Source organism: Palaemon carinicauda, chromosome 2, assembly GCF_036898095.1.
Source record: "Palaemon carinicauda isolate YSFRI2023 chromosome 2, ASM3689809v2, whole genome shotgun sequence".
In the NCBI taxonomy this organism is placed as follows: domain Eukaryota; kingdom Metazoa; phylum Arthropoda; class Malacostraca; order Decapoda; family Palaemonidae; genus Palaemon; species Palaemon carinicauda.
The window spans coordinates 95,313,923-95,341,353 of NC_090726.1; the positions used below are offsets into that span (position 1 = coordinate 95,313,923).

General features: G+C 47.2%; 1 protein-coding gene across 1 annotated transcript in view; it reads right to left on the reverse strand.

Moving 5' to 3' along the window:
* The window catches only part of ncm (nucampholin), a 295,139-nt gene that overhangs the window by 107,993 nt on the left and 159,715 nt on the right, over positions 1-27,431 (reverse strand). Inside the window, exon 3 of the mRNA XM_068357087.1 lies at positions 3,468-3,653. Within this exon, the coding sequence (XP_068213188.1) occupies positions 3,468-3,653 (186 nt within the window). The remainder of the gene's footprint in view (positions 1-3,467; positions 3,654-27,431) is intronic.

The following is a 27,431-nucleotide window of genomic DNA, read 5'->3' on the forward strand; positions in this document are numbered from 1 at the left end:
CCTCTGATCTTATGCGATATCCCAAAAGACGAAAGCAAGGGATATTCGCGCCAGGAGTTAGAATTCTGGATACCTTTAGTAAAATTCTCTGGGATATATCACTGTAGTTAAATATAACCTAGGAAGCTACTAAGAAGGAACTTCCATCAGGACGACATGGCCTGAACCCATATATATATATATATATATATATATATATATATATATATATATATATATATATATATACACACACACATATATATTATATATATATATATATACATATATATATATATATATATATATATAAATATATATATATATACATATATATATATATAAATATATATATATATATATATATATATATATATAAAATATAAATAAATAAATATATATATATATATATATATATATATATATATATATATATATATATATACAGTACATATATATATATATATATATATATATATATATATATATATATATATATATATATATACAGTACATATATATATATATATATATATATATATATATATATATATATATATATATATATATATATATATATATATACAGTACATATATATATATATATATATATATATATATATATATATATATATATATATATATATATATATATATATATATTTATATATATAAATATTAATAAATAAATATATAAATATATATATATATATGTTATTACCTACTAAGCTACAACCCAAGTTGGGAAAAAAGGATGCTATAAGCCCAGGGGCCCCAACAGAGAAAATAGCCCAGTGAGGATAGGAAACAAGGAAAATTAAAATATTTCAAGAACAGTAAGAGCATCAAATTAAATATTTCCTGTATAAACTATGAAAACTTTAACAAAACAAGAGGAAGAGGAATTAGATAAAATAGTGTGCCCAAGTGTACCTTCAAGCGAGAGAACTCTGACCCAAATCAGTGGAAGACCATGATACAGAGGCTATGGCACTACCCAAGACTAGATAAAAATTGTTTTATTTTGGTGTGTCCTTCTCCTAGAAGAGCTGCTTACCATAGCTAAAGAGTCTCTTCTACCTGTCCAAGAGGAAAGTTGCCACTAAACAATTACAGTCAGCAGTTAACCCCTTGGGCAAAGAAGAATGGTTTGGTAATATCCGTGTTGGCAGGTGTGTGAAGATAGAGGGGAATCTGTAATAAAATAAGCCAGACTATTTAGTGTATGTATAGGCAAAGAGAAAGTGAAAAATAACCAGAGAGAAGGTTCCAAGGTAGTACTGTCTGGCCAGTCAAAGGGCCCCATAACTCTCAAGCGGTAGTATCTCAACAGGTGGCTAATGGCCCTGGCCAAGCTCCTTCTACAACTACTACCTATATGCCAACACTGAAACTGCTGGGTCTAGTGGCAGAGGCAAGGAATCATCGTGGGCTTTCCTAATGCTTCCTTTGCCGAACAAACAGCGCAGGAAGTAAATGAGACAAGTTGCTAGCCTTAAAAGTTACTTGTCCCCTCAACTTGGGAAATGACTTTCTTCCTGGCTCCCTTCATCGCAGGTTCAGGATAGCGCGAGGGTGCGGCCACGGTTGGAGCGTGGGTGAGCGCTGATCCCTGAGAACAGGCATATTAACTTGTGGGCGCGCTGGGCGCGCAAGGGATCATGGGCGTGCATGGCGCGCATCAGGATGTGGGCGCGCTGGTGTGCGCTGCTGCGGTGGGCGAGCAAGGCGCGCGGTTGGATTAGGGCGCACGGGTGTGCGCTGGAGGGTTGCATGAGGCGCCTTGAGAGGGACTGGAACCTGGCGCGCAACCGGAGCATCACGCGCGACTGGAACGCGTGCAGGATCGCGCGGTCGTGAAGGAGAGTCCAGGGGTGCCTGTGAGTGCCCGTGCGCTAGCTTAGGCTCCTCCTGGACTGCGCGCTGTGATGTAGAAGCGCGCTGGCGAGCGCGTGTGCGCTGTAACTGGAACTGCACGCGATGGGCGCGCTTCGCGCCTAACTCCAGACGAGCGCTGCGAGTCCAGAGGTACCTGTGAGCGCCCTTGCGCTAACGTAGGAGCCTCTTGAACTGCGCGCCACGTGGCAGGAACCGGGGATCGCTGGGGCGCAGGTGGGCGCTGGATCAGAAACTGCTGGCGGGCGCCGGGGCGCAGAAGGCTGTGGGGGCGCAGAGGAACCCTGGCGCGTAACAGGAACAGGGGCGCGCACGCGCGCAGGTGACCGCTGTCACGCTAAGACGGGAACAGCAGCAGCAGCAGCATGAGGGCACGCAGGTTGAACCTGGCGCTTGAGGGCAAGAGGCGCAGATTTGCGCTCAAGGCCCTTAAGCCCCGAAGGGCCCGGTGCCTGCGCAGTGATCAGGTGGCGCGTAACGCGCATCACCATCCTCGAAAGGTGACGGCAGTTCAGCAGATCTGGAGGGAGACTGGGCACAGGGTCCCGAAGGACGACCATCATCCGAAGGGGATCGCGAACGATCCCCGGAGAGGTCTAAGGTGGTAGCTGGCAGGATCGGCGAACGGCGAGTCGTCTCCTCCGCAGAGGACGGTGGTGACGAAGAGCCGAAGAGGACACAAGGTGTGGGGATTGGTGTCGACCGCCGACATAAAGGTCCCACAAGGGTGGCCGGGAAGTCCAGGGCATGTACGCATAGTCAGTAGAGGCCAACTTCAAACACACTGGAAAAGAAAAAGCAAAAACAGATTAAATATGGCAGTCAAAGTGAGGGAGAGAGCAGACAGGTCTGTTCTACGCCAGAGCCAAAAGTAAAGTGAAGCATTCACCGGTGCGTGTGAGGGGGGTGGGGGGGTGGGGGGGGGGAAGCTAGCTACCCCTCCCTACAACCCGCTAAACCCTCGTTGAAATTCTTATGGCTCGTCATTCAGCTATGCCGAAGTAATTACCCCATGTAAATAGCGTGGTTTGTATTTCAGTTACGGAACAAAGTGTGATTTATATTCCAGTTACGGAACAAGTTAAGTATTTACGTTTTCTGCCACTTGTACGTAAACGTTTTACGCCGTTTTCATCCTCCTCTACCGCCCCGCACTTCACTCTTGGACATCGCCTCACTCCAAAGGTAAGGTTCCACATTTTTGTTACTTTATTTTTACTGTTTGCTCTAATTAAACACTTCTTTTTCAGAATATTAATGATAATTTATTATCAAATGATCAAAATACAGTAATTTTCATATATCTAGTACATTTAGGGTTGAATATCATTTTTATAATCATTTAATGTGGTGTTTTTCTAGGGACTGGAACGAATTAGGCTATTTACAGTACATGTAAAAGGCGAGTCGCTACACGAAAAAATCACTTCACAAAAGCCCTTACGTAACCAATTAATTTTGTGTTGCGAGGCATCCCTGTAGCTATATAGCATGGATCCCAGCAAAAGAAAGTCACAAAACTTTAAAATTACCTATATACTTGACTATTAGAATATTCATACTCCAATAACCAACAAGACTACTACACATACCTGATTGCGAAGAAATTCTCTTAGGCCATCAGTAAGTCCTCCAAGACCGCAAGACGTGAAGAAATTAATGGCAAACCTTGTATTGCGAGGATTATCCCGTGGCAGCAGGCCTTCAAAAGCTGCAGCTAAAGTAGGATCCCTGAGCCTTTCATTCAACTTAGCCAAACTCATAAATTCAGCTAGCTCCTGAAGTTTTAAGCAAGATATAATAAATATAAAATACAGTACTCTCAAAATACATAAATTTTTTGGTTATCATCCTTCCCAAAAATTTTGGTAATACAATACTCCTATAAAAGTATAAAAGTCCTTCAACAGTAATTTTGCAATCATTTACAAAAATATTATTGTATGTGTACCTCAAAATTTTTTTCTAAAAAAAAAAAGTTTATTCCAAATGCTTCAATGGTATCTAAGGGTACATAAATCACTTTTAATTAAAAATGTAAATCAGAAAATGACAAATTTGTAAATAATTTGTATTTTTCCTAAAGATACAAACCTTAGCTATATAATAGGGGTATTACTTTTGGCGTAGCTGAAATGACGAGCCATTAATTTTCAACGAGGGTTAACTACCCACACCGCTAGTTAACTGGGGATAGGGAGAGTTGCTTGCTACCACACCCCCTCACACACCTGTGATTGAGCTCACTTTGCTTGGAGGTAGGACTTCAAGGGGGATAGGGCTGGCAGGCAAGTTTGGTTAAATAGTAAAGGTTTGCATAGTTAGGAAAAATATAAATTATCTACGAATTTGTCATTTGTTCCGTAACTGGAATACAAACCACGCTATTTAATAGGGGTGACTCACCCGTTAGGAAGGGTGGACGTCCCAGCCAATCTGGCTTTTTGGCTTTACCCGGGGGCTCCTTATCTGTGTGTTAGCACTCAAGGAATAAGGAGTCCCCGCGCCTTGCTAAAACCTTGCTACGCAAGGTTCCCGGCCTACACATGCTGTGTGTGAAGGTATGCAGAAATGTGACTCATCCTAGAAAGTTGTTCCAAAGTTCTTTAGATGGAAAACTGTGCACTAGGACTTTCCTAATACCACCTCGTCGGGGTATGGGGACGCAACAGTATTAATCTTAATATTAGGTACACACGGGAGGATGGTTTACCTGCAGTGGTTTGAGGTCAGCTGTGCAGAAAACCCAGGATGCTGCTTTCCCTAAGAGAGGAGAATGAAGAAAGGAATAAGGACCAGTCAAACCTTCATTCATGCAGACTTAAACCAGGTAACAATACCCTCAACCTTCTGCTACTTGTCCAATAAGGAGCTTGAGGTTTTAAACCAGCTGTTGTGCAGCCACCACAGGACCGATAGAAAACGTATCGAGTCTCCTATGGGTTACATCTTGCAGGTAGTGGGATGTGAACGTGTTTTGACATTTCCACACTCCAGCTTGAAGATCCTGCGTCACTTGGTAATTTCTTTTGAAGGCCAGGGACGTAGCTATGCCCCTGACATCATGTGCTCTGGGGCGACGTGACGGAGGAGGGTCTAGATTCAGTGCAAGGTCAATGACCCTGCGAATCCATGCAGAGAAGGTGTTCTTGGTGACCCTCCTCTTGGTCCTTCCTGTGCTGAAGAATAGTGCAGGCACACGAGGATGGGCTGTGGCTGTTCTCTTGAGGTACAGCCTCAAACTCCTTATTGGGCATAGTAAGAGATGGTCTGGGTCATCTGTTACGGTACGGAGACTAGAAATCCGGAAGGAGTCGAATCGAGGATCCGCTACTCCCGGGTTCTGAGTCTTAGCAATAAACTCTGGGACGAAGCTGAACGTTACCTCTCCCCATCCCCTTGAATGGGCGATGTCGTATGAGAGACCATAAATTTTGCCGACTCGCTTGGCCGATGCGAAAGCTAGCAGGAACATCGTCTTCCAAGCCAGGTGGCGATCTGTTGCCTGGCGTAATGGTTCATAGGGAGGTCTCTTAAGAGACCTGAGAACTCGAACCACGTTCCATGGGGGAGGTCTCACTTCTGACTGGGGGCAGGTAAATTCGTAACTCCGTATGAGTAGAGAAAGTTCTACCGATGAAGAAGTGTCCATTCCTTTCAGTCTGAAGGCGAGGCTTAAGGCTGAGCGATAGCCTTTCACTGCCAACTGATAGGCGCATTTCTTCATGCAAATACAGGAGGAACTCCGCTACTGCTGGAATAGTGGCATCAAGTGGAGAGATACCCCTTCCATGACACCAACCACAGAAGACTTTCCACTTTGCCTGGTAGATTGCTACTGATGATTTTCGCATATGTCCGGACATCCTCATCGCAACTTGTTGCGAAAATCCTCTCTCAGAGAGGAGATGCTGGATAGTCTCCAGTCGTGAAGTCGTAGCAAAGCTACGGCTTCATGGAAGATGTTGGTATGTGGTTGTTTGAGTAGATTGTGTCATGGAGGGAGTTCTCTTGGAGGCTCTGCTAGGAGTTGCAGAAGGTCAGGGAACCATTCTGCATGATGCCATAGCAGAGCTATGAGGGTCATTGAAAGATTGACCGATGTTCTGGTCTTGTTGAGTACCCTCCTCATCAGATAGAAAGGGGGGGGGAAAGGCATAAACGTCGAATGAATGAATGATTTAAAGTTTTCAGGCATCCTGACATCTAAGGTCATTGACGCCGGTAACATTTAATTTATATATACAAAAGTAAAAAATGAAATAAAATAAAAAATTAAAGAGTATTCAATTAAAATCATAAAAATTGAATGTCATAAAAGTTAAATATTTTTCAGAAGACCTGCTTCTGAAAGAAATCTAAAAATGCCACTTGCATGGTAGGACACATCATTTCCAAGAATCTTGGCAAGGATGAACCTGCCACCCTCACCTCGAGCCTCAAACAAATATCTATTCCGCAAGATGTCATAATTGGGGCATTCGGTCAACAAATGCCTTACTGTTAGAGGTACTAAACAGTTGTCACAATACGGTTGGTGTTGGCCCTTCAGCAGAAACTCATGTGTCAACCGAGTGTGACCAATACGGAGACGACAAATAGACGTCTCCCATTTTCGGGGCATCATATTATACCTCCAAGGAGATATGTCATTTGTTACTTCCCTCATTTTATTGCCATCTTGACTATCCCATTGCTGTTGCCATTTATTGCAAACCAATTTCTTGATGTCAGGTAAGAAATCATTACAGGGAATGGGATACCTTCTTGGCAGCAACTCGGATGCAGCCTCCTTAGCCAGTGAATCTGCCTTCTCATTCCCGGACACACCTACATGTGCTGGAACCCAACAAAATTGAACTGTTATACCTCTCCGTCCAATAAGGAAAAGCCATTCTAAAATCTTTAAAACTAGAGGGTTATTAGAATTAAAAACTTCCATAGCTTGAAGGACACTCCTTGCATCACTAAAAATTGTAAAATTACCCTCCTTCTCCAACGCTATTTTCTCAATAGCAGTTAATATGCCATACAGTTCGGCAGTAAATATGGAAGCGGTCAGAGGAAGTGCACCTCTACAATTAAAACCATTACTATGTACTCCAAATCCAACGCCAGCATCAGATTTGGAGCCATCAGTATAGATAAAAGTTGATCCTCTATGTTCTTTAACATGTTCATTAAAAAGAGACCTGGCTTCTAGGTCTGACATATTCTTCTTATCTCCAATAAAATATTTACAAAAAGATATCTCTGGTAACTTCCATGGAGGCGTTGATGATATCTTGAATGGAAGTATCTTATTTCTAATTATATCCAGACTATCTAATAATCGTTTCACCCGAAAGCCAAAAGGTTGAGGAGATTTTGGGTGCAACTCAAAGTATGATGCTTGTCTTACAAGGCTTGCAGTCTGAAAGGCTAGAGAGTTAGGGAGTCTTTGCAATCTAAACCAATACCGAAGAATGGAAGACATTCGGTAAAGGTCTAGAGGTAACTCTCCAGCATCAACAAGGAGACTTGGGATAGGCGAGGTTTTAAAAGCTCCAGTAGACAATCTAATACCTGCATGATGTATCGAGTCTAATATTTTTAACCGGCTTGGGGTGGCTGAAGAATATACCTCACAACCATAACTAATTTTGGAAAAAATCAAGGCCTTGTATAATTTTAAAATAGTATTGCGGTCTGCCCCCCATGATGTATGAGACAATACTTTTAAGATATTCAGAGCTTCAACACATTTAGCTTTTAGCGCTTTTAGGTGAGAAACCCATGTAAGTTTACAGTCAAATATCAAACCTAAAAATTTGGTTTCTGATACACATGGTATCCGTTGACCTTTAATGTATATATCCGGGTCTGGATGTACTCCCCGGATACGACAAAAATGGACAATGGTAGTTTTACTTGTCGAGAACTTAAATCCATTCATGTCAGCCCACTGGATAATTTTATCAATAGAGAGTTGGATTTTTCTCTCAACCATTGCCATTCTAGTGCCAGCAAATGATATTGAGAGATCATCCACAAATAATGTTGAGAGAACATCCTGGGGAATGGCTGAGGATATCCCATTAATTGCTAGTGCAAAAAGGGTTACACTCAGCACACTACCCTGAGGAACTCCTTCTTCCTGGCACTTACTCTCTGATAGAGTTTCCCCCACTCTCACTTGAAAAACTCTACGTGAAAGAAATGCCTGAATAAATAGTGGCAGCTCTCCTCTCAATCCCAATTCATGAATGGTTTTAAGAATACCATATCTCCATGTGGTATCATATGCCTTTTCAAGGTCAAAAAATACTGTAACATGGTGCTGTTTGGAAGCAAAGGCTTCACAAATAGAAGACTCAAGTCGTATCAACACATCAGTCGTTGAGTGCATTTTTCGGAATCCACATTGAATCGGTGATAAAATACCTTTCTTTTCAAGGTACCATATCAGCCTTGCATTGACCATCTTCTCCATAATTTTACATAAACAAGATGTCAATGCAATAGGACGATAGTTTGCTGCTAAAAACTTGTCTTTACCGGGTTTTAAAAAGGCTAAAATAATGGCTAGTTCCCAAACACTTGGGTAACTATGATCATGCCATATTCTATTAATAATGCTTAAAATAAATAGCTTTGTATTAAAATGTACATGTTTAATCATTGCATATGGAATTCCATCGGGTCCAGGGGCTGTATCGTTGCAATGAGCAAGTGCGGAATCAAATTCTCTTTCAGTGAAAGGAGAATTATACGACTCTTCCCTTCTTGTTGCAAAATTTAAAATTTTATTTTCTTCAGTGCTCCTATACTGGTGACCAGGGGCTCCTTCACACTTGCTGGATACATTTGAAAAATGATTAGCCAAGGCATTGCTAACTTCATTTGCTTCAGTTACATACTGGCCATTCACCTTCAACACTGGTGGTGGGTTGGGGGTGAATTTGCCAGCTATCTTTTTTACTTTCCTCCACACAGAAGATGGTGGTGTTCTACTGTTAATGGAGGAAACAAAAGACATCCATGACTGGTGCCTTGCTTCTTTCATGGCACGACGGAACTGTGCTCTACATTTCTTGTACATAATTAAATTCTCATCAGTTCGGAGTCTACGCAATCGTGTTAGAGATCTTCTTGTGGCTCTGTGGAGTGCAGTTAGTTCTGAAGACCACCACGGGACTGGTCGTCGTTTGAATAACCCTGTTGTTTTGGGAATTGAATTGACTCCTGCTGTATGAAGAGTTCCATTCAGCAGGTCTATGGCATCATCAACACTTTCAAACTGTTCTGCTCTCCCTTCGATTTCACTTAGCTCAGAAAATTTAACCCAGTCTGCCTTGTCTAGATTCCAACGTGGCAATCTTTGCAAAGGCGGACCCTTGTTGGTGTTTATAATGATTGGTGCATGATCACTAGTATGCCAATCATCTAATGTCCTCCAATCAAAATCAAGAAGGCAGTTAGAGCTTGCAATTGAAAGGTCAATGCATGACAAAGTACCTGTCTGAACATGGAAGTGCGTGGGCTCTCCTTTATTAAGGAGCCCCACATCCTCATTCTCCACAATTGATGAGATAATATTGCCCCTTGTGTTGGCCAAAACATCACCCCATAAAGGATGTCTACCATTCATATCTCCCAGTAAGAGAAAAGGTTGAGGGAGTTGTTGAATAACTTCTGCTAAATCATCATATAAAATATCATCATTTGGAGGTAAGTACAGAGAGCATATTGTATATTTTCTCCCTATATCAATTTGTACAACAACTGCCTGCAGGGTTGTACGTATAGACATGGGTATTTGGGGAACATCTCGACGAATGTACACGAGACTTCCGCCATGGCTCCCTGCTTGTTGATTATATGGTGTTCTATAGCTAACATACTCTCGAGGACTAGGAGTGTTAGAATCAAGCATACTTTCCTGTAGACATACTATTATGGGGGAATGCTCATGAATTAGGAGCTTAAGTTCTTCATATTTGGCCCTCAAACCCTGACAGTTCCATTGCAAAATGGAGGAGAAAACTATGGATTATTTCCGGAAGACATCTTGGGTGAGGTCTTCCCATTAGCAGTTTTTAATCTAACATTATTACTTGTAGGTTTCTTCAGAGATGGTCTTCTTATGTTGGGTTTTACGTTGGAGTTTTTCTTTGTATCTTTTTTATATATTTGTTGAGGGGGATGGTGGACCTCAACTTGAATTTCTGATTTATTTAAATTGTCTTCTGGTTGATCGCCAACATCAACAGACAAAACATCATATTTATTTGATGTCATAATTCTAGTATTTCTTATGGAAGGGGGTGAGAGAGATGGAGGTCTCTCTCTTTTACGATTAATAGGTTGCAAGTTACCAGGTTTTTGTACCTTCCCCACTACAGGTACACCTGATAACTTGGTGTCAGGTGGAATCTCCATTAAATCAGGCAAGGATATGGCCTGGGAGAGGTTAGTACTATCCTTTGTAATGGGGGACAAAGGTTTGATAGTGGTGGGCAATGTCTTTTTGTTGATACTCAATGATAAATCTTTAGGAGGAGATGTTCTTGTCTTATGCAGCACTTTATCAATAGATTGTGAATTCCTTTTTCGAGAACTACCTACAGTAGTAGGTGGGTGAGATGATTCCCGAGGAACTTTTTCTCCTGTTTTTAATGTTTTTGCATAAGTATTAGATTTATTTAATAATCTCTTGGCATGCCCCACGCTTACATGTTCAATAATTGATTTATTGAGGGCAGCCTCTTCTAACTTATAAAACTGGCAGCTCCTATCATTAGATTTATGATTAGAGTTGCAGTTTAAGCATCTTGCCTCAAGTGTACAATCCCCATGGTAAATTTTGGAGCAAGTATTACAAATTTTTTCATTATTGCAAACTTTGGAAGGATGTCCAAATTTAAAGCAATTATAACATTGCAGTGGCTTCTGCTTAAAAGGTTGAACTCTGATCCTTTCGTTTTCTATGTCTATGTGGAAAGGTACATCAGCATCCTGGAAAGTAAGAACAATCATTGATGTTCCAGGTACTTTATGTACTTTCCACACTGATAGGGGACACATGGCCAATATCTCCTCTTCAGTAAATTCATACAGATCCCTATTAAAAACCACTCCCCTTCCATAGCTAAAGTTTAGATGGGGTTTGATGTCCAATTTTATATCATCATTTACTGTCTTCAAATTAGACAGTATAACAGACTGTGTGTATGACTTGGCCTTTATCAAGAAACTTTTCTTCCCGAATCGAGATATATCTCCAGGTGCAATCGTACCTACCTTCCTCTGAAGAAATTTGCATATCTTGAAATAATTTTCCGTACCTCCCACAGATTGAGCAAGAAGCCACATTGGTGGTTTTGGCTTTCTTTGGGATGGTATATCTGCCTCTATATCTTTATCAGCCCAGTCTGCTGGTCTGTAGACATCCAGATCTTTAGGTGCCCCATCACACAGAGCACCCTTAACACTCATATTACCTACTTTAATATCAACAATGTTACAGCTTGCATTAAATGCTTCCACATGACAATTAAATGATAACCAAGATTCCCAATTATCATCTTGAAGTTTCATTCTAATTTCTTTTATTGATCCGTAACACTCAAATATTTTATGTAGCACATCATAATTAGCTTCTAAAGGGATTTGGGTAACGTGCAGGACTTTCAGTTTTCCTGTGTTGCCCAAATTACCCTTTTTCAGAATGTTTAAAGAACAGTCCTTTTTAGTTCCTAGGTCGTCAACGGAGTTTTCTTTAAATGAATTGCCAGAGGTCGTCAATAGTGCCGGGGGCGAGTCAGCATATCCAGGGGAGGTGGGGTCATTTTCACAAGAATCCATCATAAAAAAGAAGAGAGAAGAGTGATTTTTTTAAGTTTGATTTACCTGCTTGAGAACATTAAGGCATCACATGTTGGGAAGGAAATTTACACTCTCCACTACCGGCACAGTGAGAGTATACTTCCCAGATGGTCCACTCCATACCCTACCCGAAGGATAGCATCAAAACAGATATAGAGGCACAGGTGTAAGCTGAACCCGCCTGTTAGGACTGAGACCAAGAAACTATGGAATCATCCTCCCCATATCTGTAATGACGGGCTTCCGGCCAGAAGCCGAGAGTCCTACCCCAAGCATTAGATCCCCCTGGATTCCGAAGACCCAACACTTGGAATAGTTCCGCCAAAAAGGTCCAAACCATCTTCGGGATGGCTGAGATCATCCTATACACTCACATATAGCTTTGAGCACAAACGCCTCCCAACCGCGACACCTTTCACATTCATCAAAGCAGGCAGCAATACCGGATGCAGAAACATCCGCCCAAGTGGCAATAACAGATGTAGAAACATCCATGCCATAAAGAGAGAAAAAAAAAAAAAAGATAATAAACATACATATATATGTAAAAATATACACATATACATATGGAAAATTTTACTCATAAGGTTGGGACAGCATCATGAAAGAAAGTTTATAATATTAGGAGAAGGTTGAAGCAATATAAAGAGGAAGAAAAAGATAAGAAAGAGAGAAATTTAGATTCGAACTGGGGGAGCAATTTCCCCAAGTTCAAGAGCCCTCTTGCCCGTCACGAAGTTTCAGCACAGGAATAAAATGCCGTGCTGAAGCTCAGTGACTTCATCAAGGCATTCTCTCATTAAGAGGGCATAAACGTCGATGTTGTCCCACTGTTGTTGGAAAGCATCTTGCCAGAGAGCCTTGGGGTCTGGGACTGGGGAACAGTACAGCGGGAGCCTGAAGTTCAGGGCCGTTGCGAAGAGGTCCACAGTCGGAGAACCCCACAAAGTCAGGACTTTGTTGGCTACTAGATGATCCAAAGACCACTCGGTGCTCATTATCTGAGATGCTCTGCTCAGGTTGTCGGAGAGTACATTCCTTTTGCCCGGAATGAAGCGTGCTGATAGTGGTATCGAGTGTATTTTGGCCCATCTCAGTATCTCTACTGCTAGATGGGATAGTTGCTGCGAAAAAGTACATCCTAGTTTGTTGATGTAGGCCACTACTGTGGCGTTGTCGCTATTCACCACCACAGAGTGACCTGCCAGGGACTGTTGGAACTGTTGAAGGGCTAGAAAGACGGCCTTCATCTCTCGGAGATTTATGTGGAGGTACTTTTCTGACTCTGACTCTGACTAGAGGCCTAAGGTCGTGTGGTGCAGCACGTGGGCCCCCCCCCCCTATTTTTGAAGCGTCTGAAAACAGCAACAAATCCTGGGGGGAGGACGAGAAGATCCACTCCCTTTCGTAGATTCTCATCTGTCACCCACCACTAAAGGTCTGTCAGTTCCTCAGGTCCTATGGGGATCTGGATGTCCAGGGAGTTGTGTGGTTGATTCCACCGGGACTTGAGTCGCCACTGGAGGGATCTATTGGGAACTTGACGGGCCAGCGGTGAAAGGTGACCGAGGAGACGTAGCCACGATTGGGCTGGAAGTTCTTCTCGTCTGAGAAAAGGTCTTGCGACCTTTCTCAGCCTTGCTATCCTGTCGTCTGATGGGAAGGCTTTGTGGAGAATGATGTCTACAATCATGCCTAAGTATACCAGTCTTTGAGTGGGAATCAGAGAGAACTTCTCGAGATTTACCATGATCCCCAGATCCTGGCAAAGTCTCAGAAGTTTCTCTCAGTGTTGAAGAAGGGTTGACACCAAGTCTGCTAGGATTAGCCAGTCGTCCAGATAACGGAGGAGACGGATGCCAATCCTGTGTACCCGAAATGACCGGGGAAGACTTGAGGTGCTGTAGAAAGACCGAAGCACAGCACCTTGAACTGGTATATTCTGTTGTTTAGGCTGAATCCTAAGTACAGATAGTCGCCGACTTACAACGGAGATAAGGATCGAGAGGCTCGGCGTCGATTTCGGCGTATGTCGAACTAAAAGAGTGAAGTTTGCGTAGATTTATTAAGGTGTTATGATTCGGCAATCATCCAAGTCATATTTTATCAATATTTTCTTACTATATATCATTATTTAATTTTCTTGTTCTATAGTATATCTTATACTCTAATAAATCCCTATTGTATATATTCTATTTTTCAATTTCGGAAACATTTTTGCAGTCAACAATTACCAACTTTTTTGCTTACCTTTGGTTGTGATCAGCTGTGCTGTTGATTTGACGGTCTTGCATTGCACATACAAATGGCGTATTGTTTATATTATAACGTAATTTATTTGAAATATATTCATGATGAATATTATATACAGCACCAGAATGTTACAAGATATCATAAGTTTCATATACTTCGTTTATAGCCATTATTTTTAACCATACAAATATGTTCTCTCTTTTTCTGTGTGTGTACATGCGTTCGTACAGCTAGTTCATTTTTAAAGCTTTATACAGTATTCAAATTCATTTTATTATTAGGCCTTCATATTTCACTAGAACTCATAGTGTTTAACAGTGGTTTAATAGAGCATGTTTATGTGCTATTTTTCAATTTTTGGAGCATTTCAATATTTAACAATTACTTTGGTTTTACTACCGGTAGCGATCAGCTGATCTCCAGGTCATGCTACTGTACAGCGATTATGCACAAGCAGCATTGTTTATGTAATTTTCTTATTCAAAATATCTTCATAATTAATATCTCTCTCTCTCTCTCTCTCTCTCTCTTTCTCTCTCTCTCTCTCTCTCTCTCTCTCTCTCTCTCTCTCTCTCTCTCTCTCTCTCTCTCTCTCTCTCTCTCTCTCTCCGTATTTTGATTTTAAGTTCCCAGTTAAATGTTCACATTTCTTTGAACATTATTAGAAATTCTTTCTATCATTACTCGATGTTTCAATTATGGGAATATCAGTAACACATCAAAAGGAAATCGCTTGATTTTCCATTCACCTTCCGCAAAAAAATATGACGTCATCAGACTATTTTCCTTAAATTTGTGGTAAGTAGTACTATTCTCATAAAAATAATTCAGACCACTAATCGTTACTCGGTGTTTCGATGATTGGAATACTGTACTGCAATAAGATTGCTATGTAACACGATGAAAGGAAATCATTCGGTTTGCCAGCGCGCTTCCGCCAGAAATATGACGTCACAAGACACATGACGTAAACTCGACAAAGAACGACTTGCAAAATATGTAAATACCTTTTCTTTTTTCTTGCAAGAAGTGAATAAAAATACTAACTTACCAAGCAAATGTATTTCATTTTCATAATGTAGAAGGTAATATTATATCTAAAATATTTGTCCTATTAGTTCACTTTATTTAGATAAATATCGATCTATTACCAGGTATTAAATAAAACAGCGTAAAATCAAATTTACGCTACGTAGTACTCGTGACAATCGATTCAGACCCATAAAATAGTTTGTATCGTTACTTGATATCTCCATAATGGGAATTCTAATATCAATTGTTACCTATTGGAAGGAAATCACTGTATTGCACGGTCGCTTTCCGCCAGTAATATGACGTCACCAGACATCGATATGAAATCGGAAGATATTAAAACTGTTCTTTATATACTTTTTACTGAAAATAGATACTGTATATCATCAATAAAAGAAAATAATAATTTACCAAGATAAATCCATTTATTTTTATACAAAAAAAAAAAAAAAAAATAGATTACTGTACTTCCAAAGAAATATTTGTCCAATTAGCGTACTATTTCCGATAGACTTGTGACGTTATCACCCTGGAAAAAATCGTCGTAAGTCGCAGCACTACCTGTACTTCTTTGAAGACGGATGGACTGGGATCTGGAAGTACGCGTCCTTTAGGTCCAGTGTGCACATGAAGTCTTGCGGTCTTACTGCTAGTCTGACCGCGTCTGCCATCTCCATGCTGAACGGAGTTTGTTTGACAAACTTGTTCAGAGCTGAGAGGTCGATGACTGGTCTCCAGCCACCAGACGCCTTCTTTACACGAAAGAGTTGACTGAAGAAGCCTGGGGATCCGTCGAGGACCTATTGGAGAGCGCCCTTCTTCAAAAGGGTCTGGACTTCTACCAGTAGGGCTTGCCGCCTTGCCGATCCCATGGCATGGGAGTTCAATGACACAGGATTCCTGGTCAGGGGAGGTAGAGAAGTTATGAACGGGACGCGATAGCCAAGACTGATCCCGGAGATTGTCCAGGAATCGGCCCCGGGTTGCTTCCACCTGTTTGTGCAACTTTGTAGGCACCCCCCCCACACACGTGGAAATGAAGGGGGACTGCCTATCCTAGCGTTTGCGGCCTCGGCTGCTCCCTCTAGGATTTTTCCCTCCCCTGGAGTACTTTTTTCCTTTCCTGTCTTTGACAAGAGAGCGCTTAGACACCGTAGTCTTCGCTGCAGTTTTTGTCGTTGTTGTGGTCTTGGTTGGACGGGACTGCCGTGGTGCTGAAGGTTTATAGGGCTTAGATGTTAAAGCCCTATGGAGGAGGGAGTCTTGATGAAACTTACTCCACCTCTCAGCAGCATGTTCCACATCCTTAGGCTCAAACAGTTGAGACCCCTCTATGGAGGAATGTCTGAGCCTATTGATCTCGACGCTAGGGACCTTCTGTTGGAAGCTCTCAGCAAATGCATCTCAACATTTCAAGATGGTATTTGCCAACAAGTTCGAGACTTGGTGGGCAAGAAACTCGATCGTGCGAGTACCTGAGAGAAGGAAGGTTTCCATAGATTTCCTGGTACGTTCCTTGGAGAAATCCTCGGATTGTACCAGGATACCTAAGGTCCCTAACCAGATATCAAGCCACGGAGTAGCTTGCATAGCATACTTCGTGACCTTCACCTGGTTAAGGATCTCGGCTGCCGAGAACAAGACCTGCCAGTTGGAGAGTCTCTCAAGAGGGACTCCCCTGGTAAGCTCTTCCAGCGAGTGGTGAAGAGGAAGAGCTGAACTGGGCTCCTCCAGGATCTCTAAGTACCTCCCCTGCTGTACATGAGGAGGTGGGAGGAGCTTGTTCGTGGTACCGGAACGGTTGGAGGAAGACATCTCGAAGAGCTGCTGGGCGATCTTGTCTCTGGTACTCTTCAACCCTTAAGACCAGGGCAGGGCTGCACTGGTCTTAAGAGGGTTTTTGAGTACCAAAGACGCGGTCTAGGACCATGTCTTTGCCCTCTCAAGGGGGGATCTCTGGGTCGGAAAACCCGTTGAGAACCCTCATTAGAGACAGCCCTCCAGAATGCATGTTCTGACTCCTGCTGGTCTCCTCCCGTTGTAGGACTTGCAGCGAAGTCTCCTTCTGTCCCCAAAGGCTCATCTTGGAGAGAGTTGCGGACATTCCCTAAGTGGCTGGCTGGCTCCATTCTAGCCCTGGTGGAGGACTTCGGCATGGTTTTGGAGTCTTTGGATTCCCTCCGGGGAAGGAGGTAAGACTCCAACATCGAAGTGTGGCATGTTCCTTCTGTTCTCAGACTACGAGGAATTCTCGGCGTGAAGAGAGATTTCCTCCATTGGTGCGATGGGGTTCTCTAGGTGATGGGAGATTTACGTCCGAAAGGGATGGAGAGTTAGTCTGAGGAACAGGAGGAAATTGCCTCGATGGTCTGAGTGGAGTCAGTTTCGCCCTCGGGGAAGTGACTGCATCCTAAACCCTCTTTTCCTCTTCAAAGGGGTAGAGGAAGCCATGGTTCCATGCCCTCGATCAGACAGGACAGGCTTGAAAGCCTGGGTCACAGCTCTAATCAAGGCATTGAACCCAGGCTGCTGGCTGACAGACGCACTGAAAGTCAGACCCCCTGAAGGGAAAGGGACCGAAGGTTCCCTGGGAGGAGTTACTGGAATAGGTACGTTTGCCTTAGAATGTAGCTTAGGGATCCTGAACCCCTCTGCACATTTCCCTTCTTCCACAATGCGTGATGGTATGCGCTTGCAGGGAGGGGAATGAGGCGATGGCGACCTTGCCGGATCAAGTGCCTGTTGGTGCGCATGCTTGCTCGCGGGAGAATTTTGGCACTCGCGCGAGGAAGAATAATGGTGCTCGAGTGAGGGAGAATATTGGTACTCGAGCGCGGGAGACTGATGGCGCACGCAGGAGGATCATAATGAGCGCGCGGGGGCGCGGGAGTGTGTTGGTGAGCGTCTGTAGGAGAGAGAGGGCGCGCGTGCACATCCCTATGTGCACGAGCATGAGAAATATGGCGGGCAGGTGAGCGCACATGGTCTGGTGAGTTCTGGCGTGCAGGTAGAAGTTGGCGCACAGGTGAGGACAACACGGTTATTGCCTCACCTATGAACTTGCGCGCAGGAGAGTGATGGCGCGCATGTTTTGGCTGGCGTGTTGGTTGGCGCACAGGAGAGCGCAGATGCACAGGTGATGTGGGGCGCACATGTTGGCGTGCAGGAGAGCGCTGGCGCGCGGGAGAGCTCTGTTGCGCAGGAGAACGTTGGCGCGTAGGAGAAATTCGGAGAGCAGGTGAGCACTAGCCCGCAGGAGAGTGCTAGCCTGCAGGTGGGCGCTGGCGCATAGGAGATCGTGGGCACGTGGGTGCATGGCACGTGAGCGCAGGGCGCAGAGGTGCAGGAGAGTGCTGGCGTGCAGGAGATCGTTGGCGCACTAGAGAGCGCAAGTGCGCTGTGGTGTGCTGGCGCATAGGCGACCCTGAGTGTTTTTGCGCAGGTGATCGAGGGCGCGTGTGCAGATGACACGCAGTAGAGCGCTAAAGGTCACGTTGGCAAGTAAGCGCGTGTTGGCACGCAAGCACGTGAGGCTGCTGCCCTATGTGAGGACGACCAAGATGGGTGGTGCGCCGAAGCGTTGGTGAATGACAAGCTGCTGGTGAGCGCTGGTCAGGGCGCGTAGGCGCGTGGTGTGCAGGGCGAGAGTGATGGCGCGCAATAGCGCACTTTGAAGGAGCTTTATTAGGCTCATACAGGAACGGCGATGGAAGGTCGGCAGGTCCGTTGGATGGATGGTCGAAGTGTCCTTTAAAAGAACGACCATCCACCGAAGGAGATTGCGAACGATCTGCAGAGAGGTCCAGGACCAAAGTCACAAGACTGGTTGCAGGTGCAGTGATGAATGATTGGTCTAGAGGCTCCTCTGCAGACTGCATTAAAGACATTGAATCAAAGAGCCACCTCCTCACCACAGGTCAATGAAGGCCTCTAAGGCAAAGAGGAAGGCAAGCCTTCTGACGTATGCGCTCTCTGGGGGCCGTTGGATCAGCAAGCTAACCATCAACAGTCCTCCGAAAAGGAGTCTCTGTAAGTGAACTCCTCCAAGGGGGAGAAACACTAGGAGGAGAGACCGATGATGAACTTAGTTTCCCCCTCGGAGGATGGTCAGGAACGGGGGAACTAAGTCGGCAGCTACAGTAGAATTTGGAGTGGCAGAGGAGATGGGTGATGTCGCATGAGACACCTCTGACACAACAACGTCAACAAGTGTCAGGGGATCTACCTCTGACGGCGACGACGATTGCTTGACAGAAGCACCCATGCAGATGAACTCAAGCAATGCCTCCTTGGAGGACGAACCCGTGAGCTCCAAGGGGTACCAAATCTGAAACACGGGGGTTAGTGACAAGGCCTCCCCCGGGGGAAAGGTGGTGCTGCTTCACTAGGGGGAAGCAACCTCATCTCTCGAGACCTGGGGTTGGTCACAAATAAATTGGTCTATGGTACTACTTGACGGGGTCTCGAAAGAGACCGACCGAGTAGGAGCTTCGGAGGAGGTTTGGGCGACGGAAGAAGAGGCCTTGGTTTTTCCTCCCTTCGAAGCAACCTTCGAAGGAGAAATATCCCGCTTGGACTTCTTCTTCCGCCGTCGCGAAAACCTCTCCCACTGGGAGGAAGACCAGTCCCTACACTCACTACATTTGTTGACACTATCACACCATTGACCTCTGCAAGAAGGACAAAGGGCGTGAGGATCAGTCTCGACCGTCGACATAAATGTTCCACAGGGGCGATCAGAGTCCAGGGCAGTTGCGCATGGTCGCAGAAGTCATTCACCATCCGAGCCGAAAGCAAAGTGAGCTCAATCACAGGTGCGTGAGGGGGAGCGGTAGCAAGCTACCATCCCTACCCCCCGCTTACTAGCAGTGTGGGTAGTTAACCCTCGTTAAATATCAATGGCTCGTCATTTCATCTACGCCCTAAGTAATACCCCTATTAAACAGCGTGGTTTGTATTCCAGTTACGGAACAAACAGTTATTTGAAAAAAAAAACATTAATTTTCATACCAAAATGACAAATTCGTACATAATTTGTATTTTTCCTAACTATACAATCCTTAGCTATTTAATATGACAAATTTGTAGATAATATGACAAATTCGTAGATAATTTGTATTTTTCCTAACTATACAAAACTTAGCTATTTACTTGGGGTAATTACTTCGGCGTAGCTGAATGACGAGCCATAAAAGTTTTAACGAGGGTTTACTACCCCGCCGCTAGTTAGCGGGGGTAGGGAGGGGTAGCTAGGTACCCCCCTCCTCCTCACACACACCGGTGAATGCTTCACTTTGCTTAGAGGTAGGACTTATCTCGGGGGACAGGGCTGGCGGGCACATATGTGTAAATAGCTAAGGTTTGTATAGTTAGGAAAAATACAAATTATCTACGAATTTGTCATTTGTTCCGTAACTGAAATACAAACCACGCTATTTACATGGGGTGACTCAACCCTTAGGAAGGGTGGTAAGTCCCCTGCCATACTGGCTTTGGCTTGCCCGGGGACCCCAAATTCGAGTGTGTAAGTACTCAAGAAATAAGGGGTCCCTGCTCCTCGCTGGCAGCTGTGAAACTGCTGCGGCCTTCATAAGCTGTGTGTGAAGGTGAGAAGTGACTCATCCTAGGAAGTTGACCTGGAGTTCTTCAGATGGAAATCTAGGCTAGGACTCTCCCAATACCACCTCGTCAGGGTATGGGGACATGACAGTATTACATTTAAATACTAGGAACACAAGGGAGCACGGCTTACCTGCAGAGGTTTGAGGTCAGCTGTGCAGAAAACCCAGGATGCTGCTTTCTCCAAGGGAGGAGAGGATGAAGAAAAGAATAAGGGCCAGACAGATCTCTTCATTCACGCAGACTAAAACCGGGTAACAATGCCCTCAACCTTCTGCTACTTGTCCATTAAGGAGCCTGAGGTTAGACCAGCTGTTGTGCAGCCACCACAGGGCCGATAGAGAACATATCGAGCCTCCTGTGTGTCACGTCTTGCAGGTAGTGGGCCGTGAAGGTGGTCTGACACTTCCACACCCCAGCTTGAAGGACCTGCGTCACTGAATAATTCTTCTCGAAGGCCAGGGACGTAGTTATGCCCCTGACATCATGAGCCCTACGGCGACGTGACAGAGGAGGGTCAGGATTCAAGGCCAGATGTATCACCTTGCGAATCCATGCCGAGATGGTATTCCTGGTGACCCTCCTCTTCGTCTTCCCGGAGCTCACGAACAAGGCTCGCACCTGGGGACGAACTGCAGCTGTTCTTTTAAGATATAACCTCAGACTTCTCACTGGACACAGTAGGAGATGGTCTGGGTCATCTGTTACAGAACGGAGACTCAAAACCTGGAAAGAGTCGAACCTAGGGTCCGGCACTCCCGGATTCTGAGTCTTGGCAACAAACTCAGGGACGAAGCTGAACGTTAAGTCCCCCCATCCCCTTGAATGGGCGATGTCGTATGAGAGACCATGTAGCTCACTGACTCGATTGGCCAAGGCCAAAGCTAGCAGGAAAACCGTCTTCCAGGTAAGGTGGCGATCAGAAGCCTGGCGTAATGGTTCATAGGGAGGTCTCTTAGAGACCTGAGAACTCGAACCACGTTCCATGAAGGAGGCCTCACTTCCGACTGAGAGCAGGTAAGTTCATAACTCCGTATGAGAAGGGAAAGTTCCAGCGAGGAAGAAATGTCCATTCCTTTAAGCCTGAAGGCAAGACTTAAGGCTGAGCGATAGCCTTTCACTGCCGGGACTGAAAGGCGCATTTCCTCCCGCAGATACACGAGGAACTCCGCTATTGCTGGAATAGTGGCAACGAGGGGAGAGATACCCCTTCCACGACACCAACCACAGAAGACTCGCCACTTCGCCTGGTAGATTCCTGCGGATGACTTGCGCAGGTGACCACACATCCTGTTCGCAACTTGTTGCGAAAATCCTCTCTCTGTGAGGAGATGCTGGATAGTCTCCAGGTGTGAAGTCGAAGCGAAGCTACGGCTTTGTGGTAGATGTTGTCGTGTGGTTGTTTGAGTAGCTCGTGACGTGGAGGAAGTTCTCTCGGAAACTCCGTGAGGAGTTGCAGAAGGTCCGGGAACCATTCTGCGTTATGCCATAGCGGAGCTATCAGGGTCATTGAAAGATTGACCGATATTCTGGTCTTGTTGAGCACCCTCCTCATCAGACAGAACGGGGGAAAGGCGTACACATCGACGTTGTCCCACCGTTGTTGGAAGGCATCCTGCCAGAGAGCCTTGGGGTCCGGGACCGGGGAGCAGTACAGCAGGAGCTTGAAATTCAGCGCTGTAGCAAACAGATCCACCGTCGGGGAACCCCACAAAGTCAAGACTTTGTTGGCTACTTGAGGATCCAAAGACCACTCGGTACTCACTATCTGCGCCGCTCTGCTCAGACTGTCAGCGAGCACATTCCTTTGGCCTGGAATGAAGCGAGCCGCTAGCGAGATCAAGTAGACTTCGGACCATCTCAGGATCTCTACTGCAAGATGGGATGGCTGTTCCGAAAAGGTACCTCCCTGCTTGTTGATATAAGCCACTACCGTGGTGTTGTCGCTCATCACCACCACAGAGTGGCCCGCCAGGACTTGGTGGAACTTCTGAAGTGCCAGGAACACGGCCTTCATTTCTAGCAGGTTTATGTGAAGGTACTTTTCTGATTCTGACCACAGGCCTGAGGTCCTGTGGTTCAGAACGTGGGCCCCCCACCCTTTCTTTGATGCGTCCGAGAACAACATCAAATCCGGGGGAAGGACGAGAAGATCCACTCCCTTTCGTAGGTTCTCGTCCGCCACCCACCACTGGAGGTCCGTCCATTCCACAGGACCCATAGGGATCAAAGTGTCCGGGGAATCGTGACCTTGATTCCACCGGGACTTGAGTCGCCACTGGAGGGAACTCATTATGAGGCGACCGTTGGGAAAGAGACGAGCCAGGTAGGAGAGGTGGCCGAGGAGTTGGGCTGGGAGTTCTTCTCTATTGAGGAAAGGTCTCGCGACCTTCCTCAGCCTTGCTATCCTGTCGTCTGATGGGAAGGCTTTGTGGAGATTGGTGTCTATGACCATGCCTAGATATACCAGTTTCTGAGAGGGCTGCAGAGAGGACTTCTCGAGATTTACCATGATCCCTAGATCCTGGCAAACTTCGAGGAACTTGTCTCGGTGGCGAAGAAGGGTTGACTCCGAGTCCGCTAGGATCAGCCAGTCGTCCAGATAATGAAGGAGACGGATGCGGATCCTGTGAGCCCACGAAGAGATGAGGGTGAACACCCTGGTGAATACCTGAGGGGCTGTGGAGAGACCGAAACACAGCACCTTGAACTGGTAGATCTTGTTGTCTAGGCAAAATCTTAGGAACTTCCTTGAAGACAGATGGACTGGGATCTGGAAGTACGCGTCCTTCAGGTCCAGTGTACACATGAAGTCTTGTGGTCTCACTGCGAGTCTGACTGTGTCTGCCGTCTCCATACTGAATGGAGTCTGCTTGACAAACCCATTCAGGGTTGAGAGGTCGATGACTGGTCTCCAGCCTCCAGACGCCTTTCTCACAAGAAAGAGTCGACTGTAGAAGCCTGGGGACCCGTCTACAACCTCCTGGAGAGCGTCCTTCTTCAACATGGTCTAGACTTCTGCCCAAAAGGGCTTGCCCTCTTGCCGATCCCATGGCAAGAGAGCTCAACGACACTGGATTCGCTGTCAGGGGAGGTAGAGAGGCTGTGAACGGGACGCGATAACCCAGAGCGATCACGGAAATCGTCCAGGCATCTGCCCCAAGTTGCTGCCACCTTGTCGCGCAACTTTGTAGGCATCCCCCCACTGGTGGATATGCAGGGGGACTGCCAACCCTAGCGTTTACGGCCTCGGCTGTTACCTCTAAGGTTCTTGCCTCCACTGGAGGACTTCTTGCTCCTTCTGCTCTTGGCAGGAAAGGGCTTAGACACCTTCGGCTTCGCTGCAGTGGTCTTCTTCGTGTCCTTAGCTGGACGGGGCTGTTGAGCCGCTGGAGGTTTGTAGGGCCTCAATGTCAGGGCCCTATGGATAAGGGAATCCTGGGTGGACTTCCTCCACCTCTCAGCGGTAAGCTCCACGTCCTTAGGCTCAAACAAGCTCTTACCGAACAGGGAAGAGTGTCTGAGCCTGCTAACCTCCGAACTGGGAACCTTCTGGTGAAATCTCTCAGCCACAGCGTCCCGACGTTTGAGAATCGTATTGGCCCACAAGCTCGAGACTTGGTGGGCCAGAAACTCAATGGTCCGTGTGCCTGAGAGTAAGAAAGTCTCAAATGCCTTCCTGGTGCTTTCTTTGGAGAGGTCCTCAAACCACACCAGGATGCCCAGAGACCCCAGCCAGATGTCCAGCCACGAAGTTGCCTGCATGGCACACTTAGCGACCTTCTCCTGGCTTAGGATCTCAGTGGCCGAGAAGGACACGTGCCAGTTGGAGAGTCTCTCAAGAGGGACTCCCCCGGTGAGTACTTCCACAGAGTGATGCATCGGAAGACCCAAACAAGACTCCTCAAGGATCTCAAAGTACCTCCTCTGATGGACTCGAGGAGGAGGGAGGAGCTTGTTACCGATGCTGGATCTGCTGGAGGAGGCAAGCTCAGAGAGCTGGCCCTCGACCTTGTCACTGGCACTCTTCATCCCCTGAGACCAGGGCAAGGCTGCAATGGCCCTAGAGGGTTTCTGGGTGTCGTAGACGCGGTCCAGGACCGCATCCTTACCTTCACGAGGAGGAATCTCAGGGTCTGGGATTCTGTTGAGGTTCCTCATGAGGGTCAGGACTTGCCAGAATGCATGTTCTGACTCTTGGTGCTCTCCTCCTGAAGGACTGGCAGCGAAGTCTCCCGTCCCCAGTGGCTCTTCCTGGTGGGACACGTGGACATCCTCGGAAGGTCTAGATGGCTCCTGCCTGATCCTTGCTGACGATTTAGGAATCGTCTTGGAGTCCTTCGGTTCCCTCCTGGGCGGGATACAGGACTCGAGTAACGAAGGATGCAGGCTCTTTTCCACCTCTGGACAAGAAGACTTCTCAGGGAGAGGCGGAGCTTCCCCCATTCGTGCGATGGAGGAATCGTCCGGCTCTCCTGAGGATGGGTCATACTCATTCGCAGGGGAGGGAGAGAAAGTCTGGGGGGGGGGGGAAAGGAGCCTTGCACAAGGATCTGCGAGGAGATAAAATAGGCCTTGGAGGTGTTTCCACGGGAGAGACTCCTCTCTTCCTCTTCAGGGGGGAGGAAGCTGCCACTGGATTGCGAACCATGTCAGAGAGGGCGGGCTTCATCGCCTGCACAAGAGCTCTGACTAGGGTACCGAACCAGGGCTGTTGGCTGACAGTCGCGCTGTCAGACACTCCCTCTGGAGGGAAGGGGATTGTTCGATCCCTTGGAGGAGTCGACAAATGCGGGTTCGCCTGTGAAGTTGAAAAGAAAGAGTCCTTAGACCTGTCCGGGAACCGCCCCTCCTCCGGCGAGCGTGCTGGTCTGCGCTTGCGGGAAGGGGAACGAGACGAAGACCTGTCCGCCTGGCGACGCTCGCGCTGGAGGATCGCGTGACACAGCAATCTCGCATTCGCGCTGGCGCGCGCGTGCATCGGCGTGGGCGAGAGAGGGTGGTGGAGCGGCCGCGAGGGTGCGGTGGCGCGCAGGCGAGGTCACAGGAGCGTGGGAGCGATGGCGCGGGCGCGTGGGGGCAGGGGCGCGTAGGAGCTGGAGCAGGAACGTGGGCGCTGGCGCGCTTAGGAGATGGCGAGGGCGTGTAGCGCGCAGGAGCCGGAACGGGAGGCGTTCGGATGCGAGGACGAGCAGCATCCTGATGCGGCCCTGTAGGGCGGGAAAGGACAGGGGCGCCCGAGCGCGTATCCGAGAGAACCGGGCGAGGGCGCGTGAGCGCCGGTTCAGGATAGCGCGAGGAAGGGATGGCGCGTTGGCGTGTAGGTTGGTGCTGGTACGACAGGACAGGCATACTCGCCTGTGGGCGCGCTGGGCGCGCATCAGGATGTGGACGCACTGGTGTGCGCTGCTGCGGTGGGCGAGCAGGACGCGCGGTTTGATGAGGGCGCACAGGTGTGCGCTGGAGGGTTGCATGAGGCGCCTTGATAAATGGAACAGGGCGCGCAAATGGAGCGTCGCGTGCAGCTGGAACGTGTGCAGGATCGCGCAGTCTGGAAAGAGAGCCCTGGGGTGCCTGTGAGCGCCTGTGCGCTAGCTTAGGCGCCTCCTGGGCGGTCGCAACCGGAGCGTCGAGCGCGGCTGGAACGCATGCAGGATCGCGCGGTCTGGAAGGAGAGCCCTGGGGTGCCTGTGAGCGCCCGTGCGCTAGCTTGAGCGCCTACTGGGCGGCGCGCTGTGATGTAGAAGCACGCTGGCGCGTTGGAGAGCGCTGGAACTGGAACTGCGCGTGGGCGCGCTTCGTGCGTAACCCCAGACGGGCGCTGCGAGTCCAGAGGAACCTGTGAGCGCCTGTGCGCTAGCGTAGGAACCTCTTGAACTGCGTGCGACAAGGCAGGAACCGGGGAATGCTGGGGAGCGGGTGGGCGCGTGTGCGCAGGTGAGCGCTGGAGCGCTGTCACAGGAACTGCTGGAGGGCGCCGGGGCGTAGAAGGATGTGGGCGCGCAGGGGAACCCTGGCGCGTAGCACGAACAGCGGCGCGCACGCGCGCAGGTGAGCGCTGTGGCGCTAATACAGGAACAGCGGCAGCAGCAGGAGGGCGCGCAGGAAGAACCTGGCGCTTGAGGGCAAGAGGCGCAGTTTTGCACTCAAGGCCCTTCAGCCCCGAGGGGCCCGGTTCCTGCGCAGTGGCAGGATCAGGTGGTGCGCAACGCGCATCTGCAACATCAAAGGGTGACGGCAAGTCAGCAGGTCTGGAGGAAGACTGGTCACCGTGTCCCGAAGGACGACCATCATCCGAAGGGGATCGCGAATGATTCCCGGAGAGGTCTAAGGTGGTAGCTGGCAGGGTCGGCGAACAGCGAGTCGTCTCCTCCGCAGAGGACTGTGGCGACGACGAGGCGAAGAGGTGCCTCCTAACTCTATTGTGAGGGGAAGGAAGGCCTCTACGGTGAAGGGGAGGATGAGCCTTCCGCCTTATACGCCCACGAGGGGCCGTGGGATCAGCAGGCTGACCATCAAGGGGCCTCTGCAGGAGTCTCTGTAAGTGAACTCCCCCGAGGGGGAGAATCACCAGCAGGAGAGACCGTGGGACTTAGATCCTCCCTCGAAAAGAGTTCGGAGGGGGAATCTAAGCCGACAGCTACCTCAGCAACAGGAACGGGGGTTTGACTTGACCCACGAGATGTCTCCGTCACAACAACGTCAACCACAGACAGAGGATCTATCCCTGCTGTAGTTGGCGATTGTCTGACAGCTGCACCAAGTTTGATCATGTCAAAGAGGGC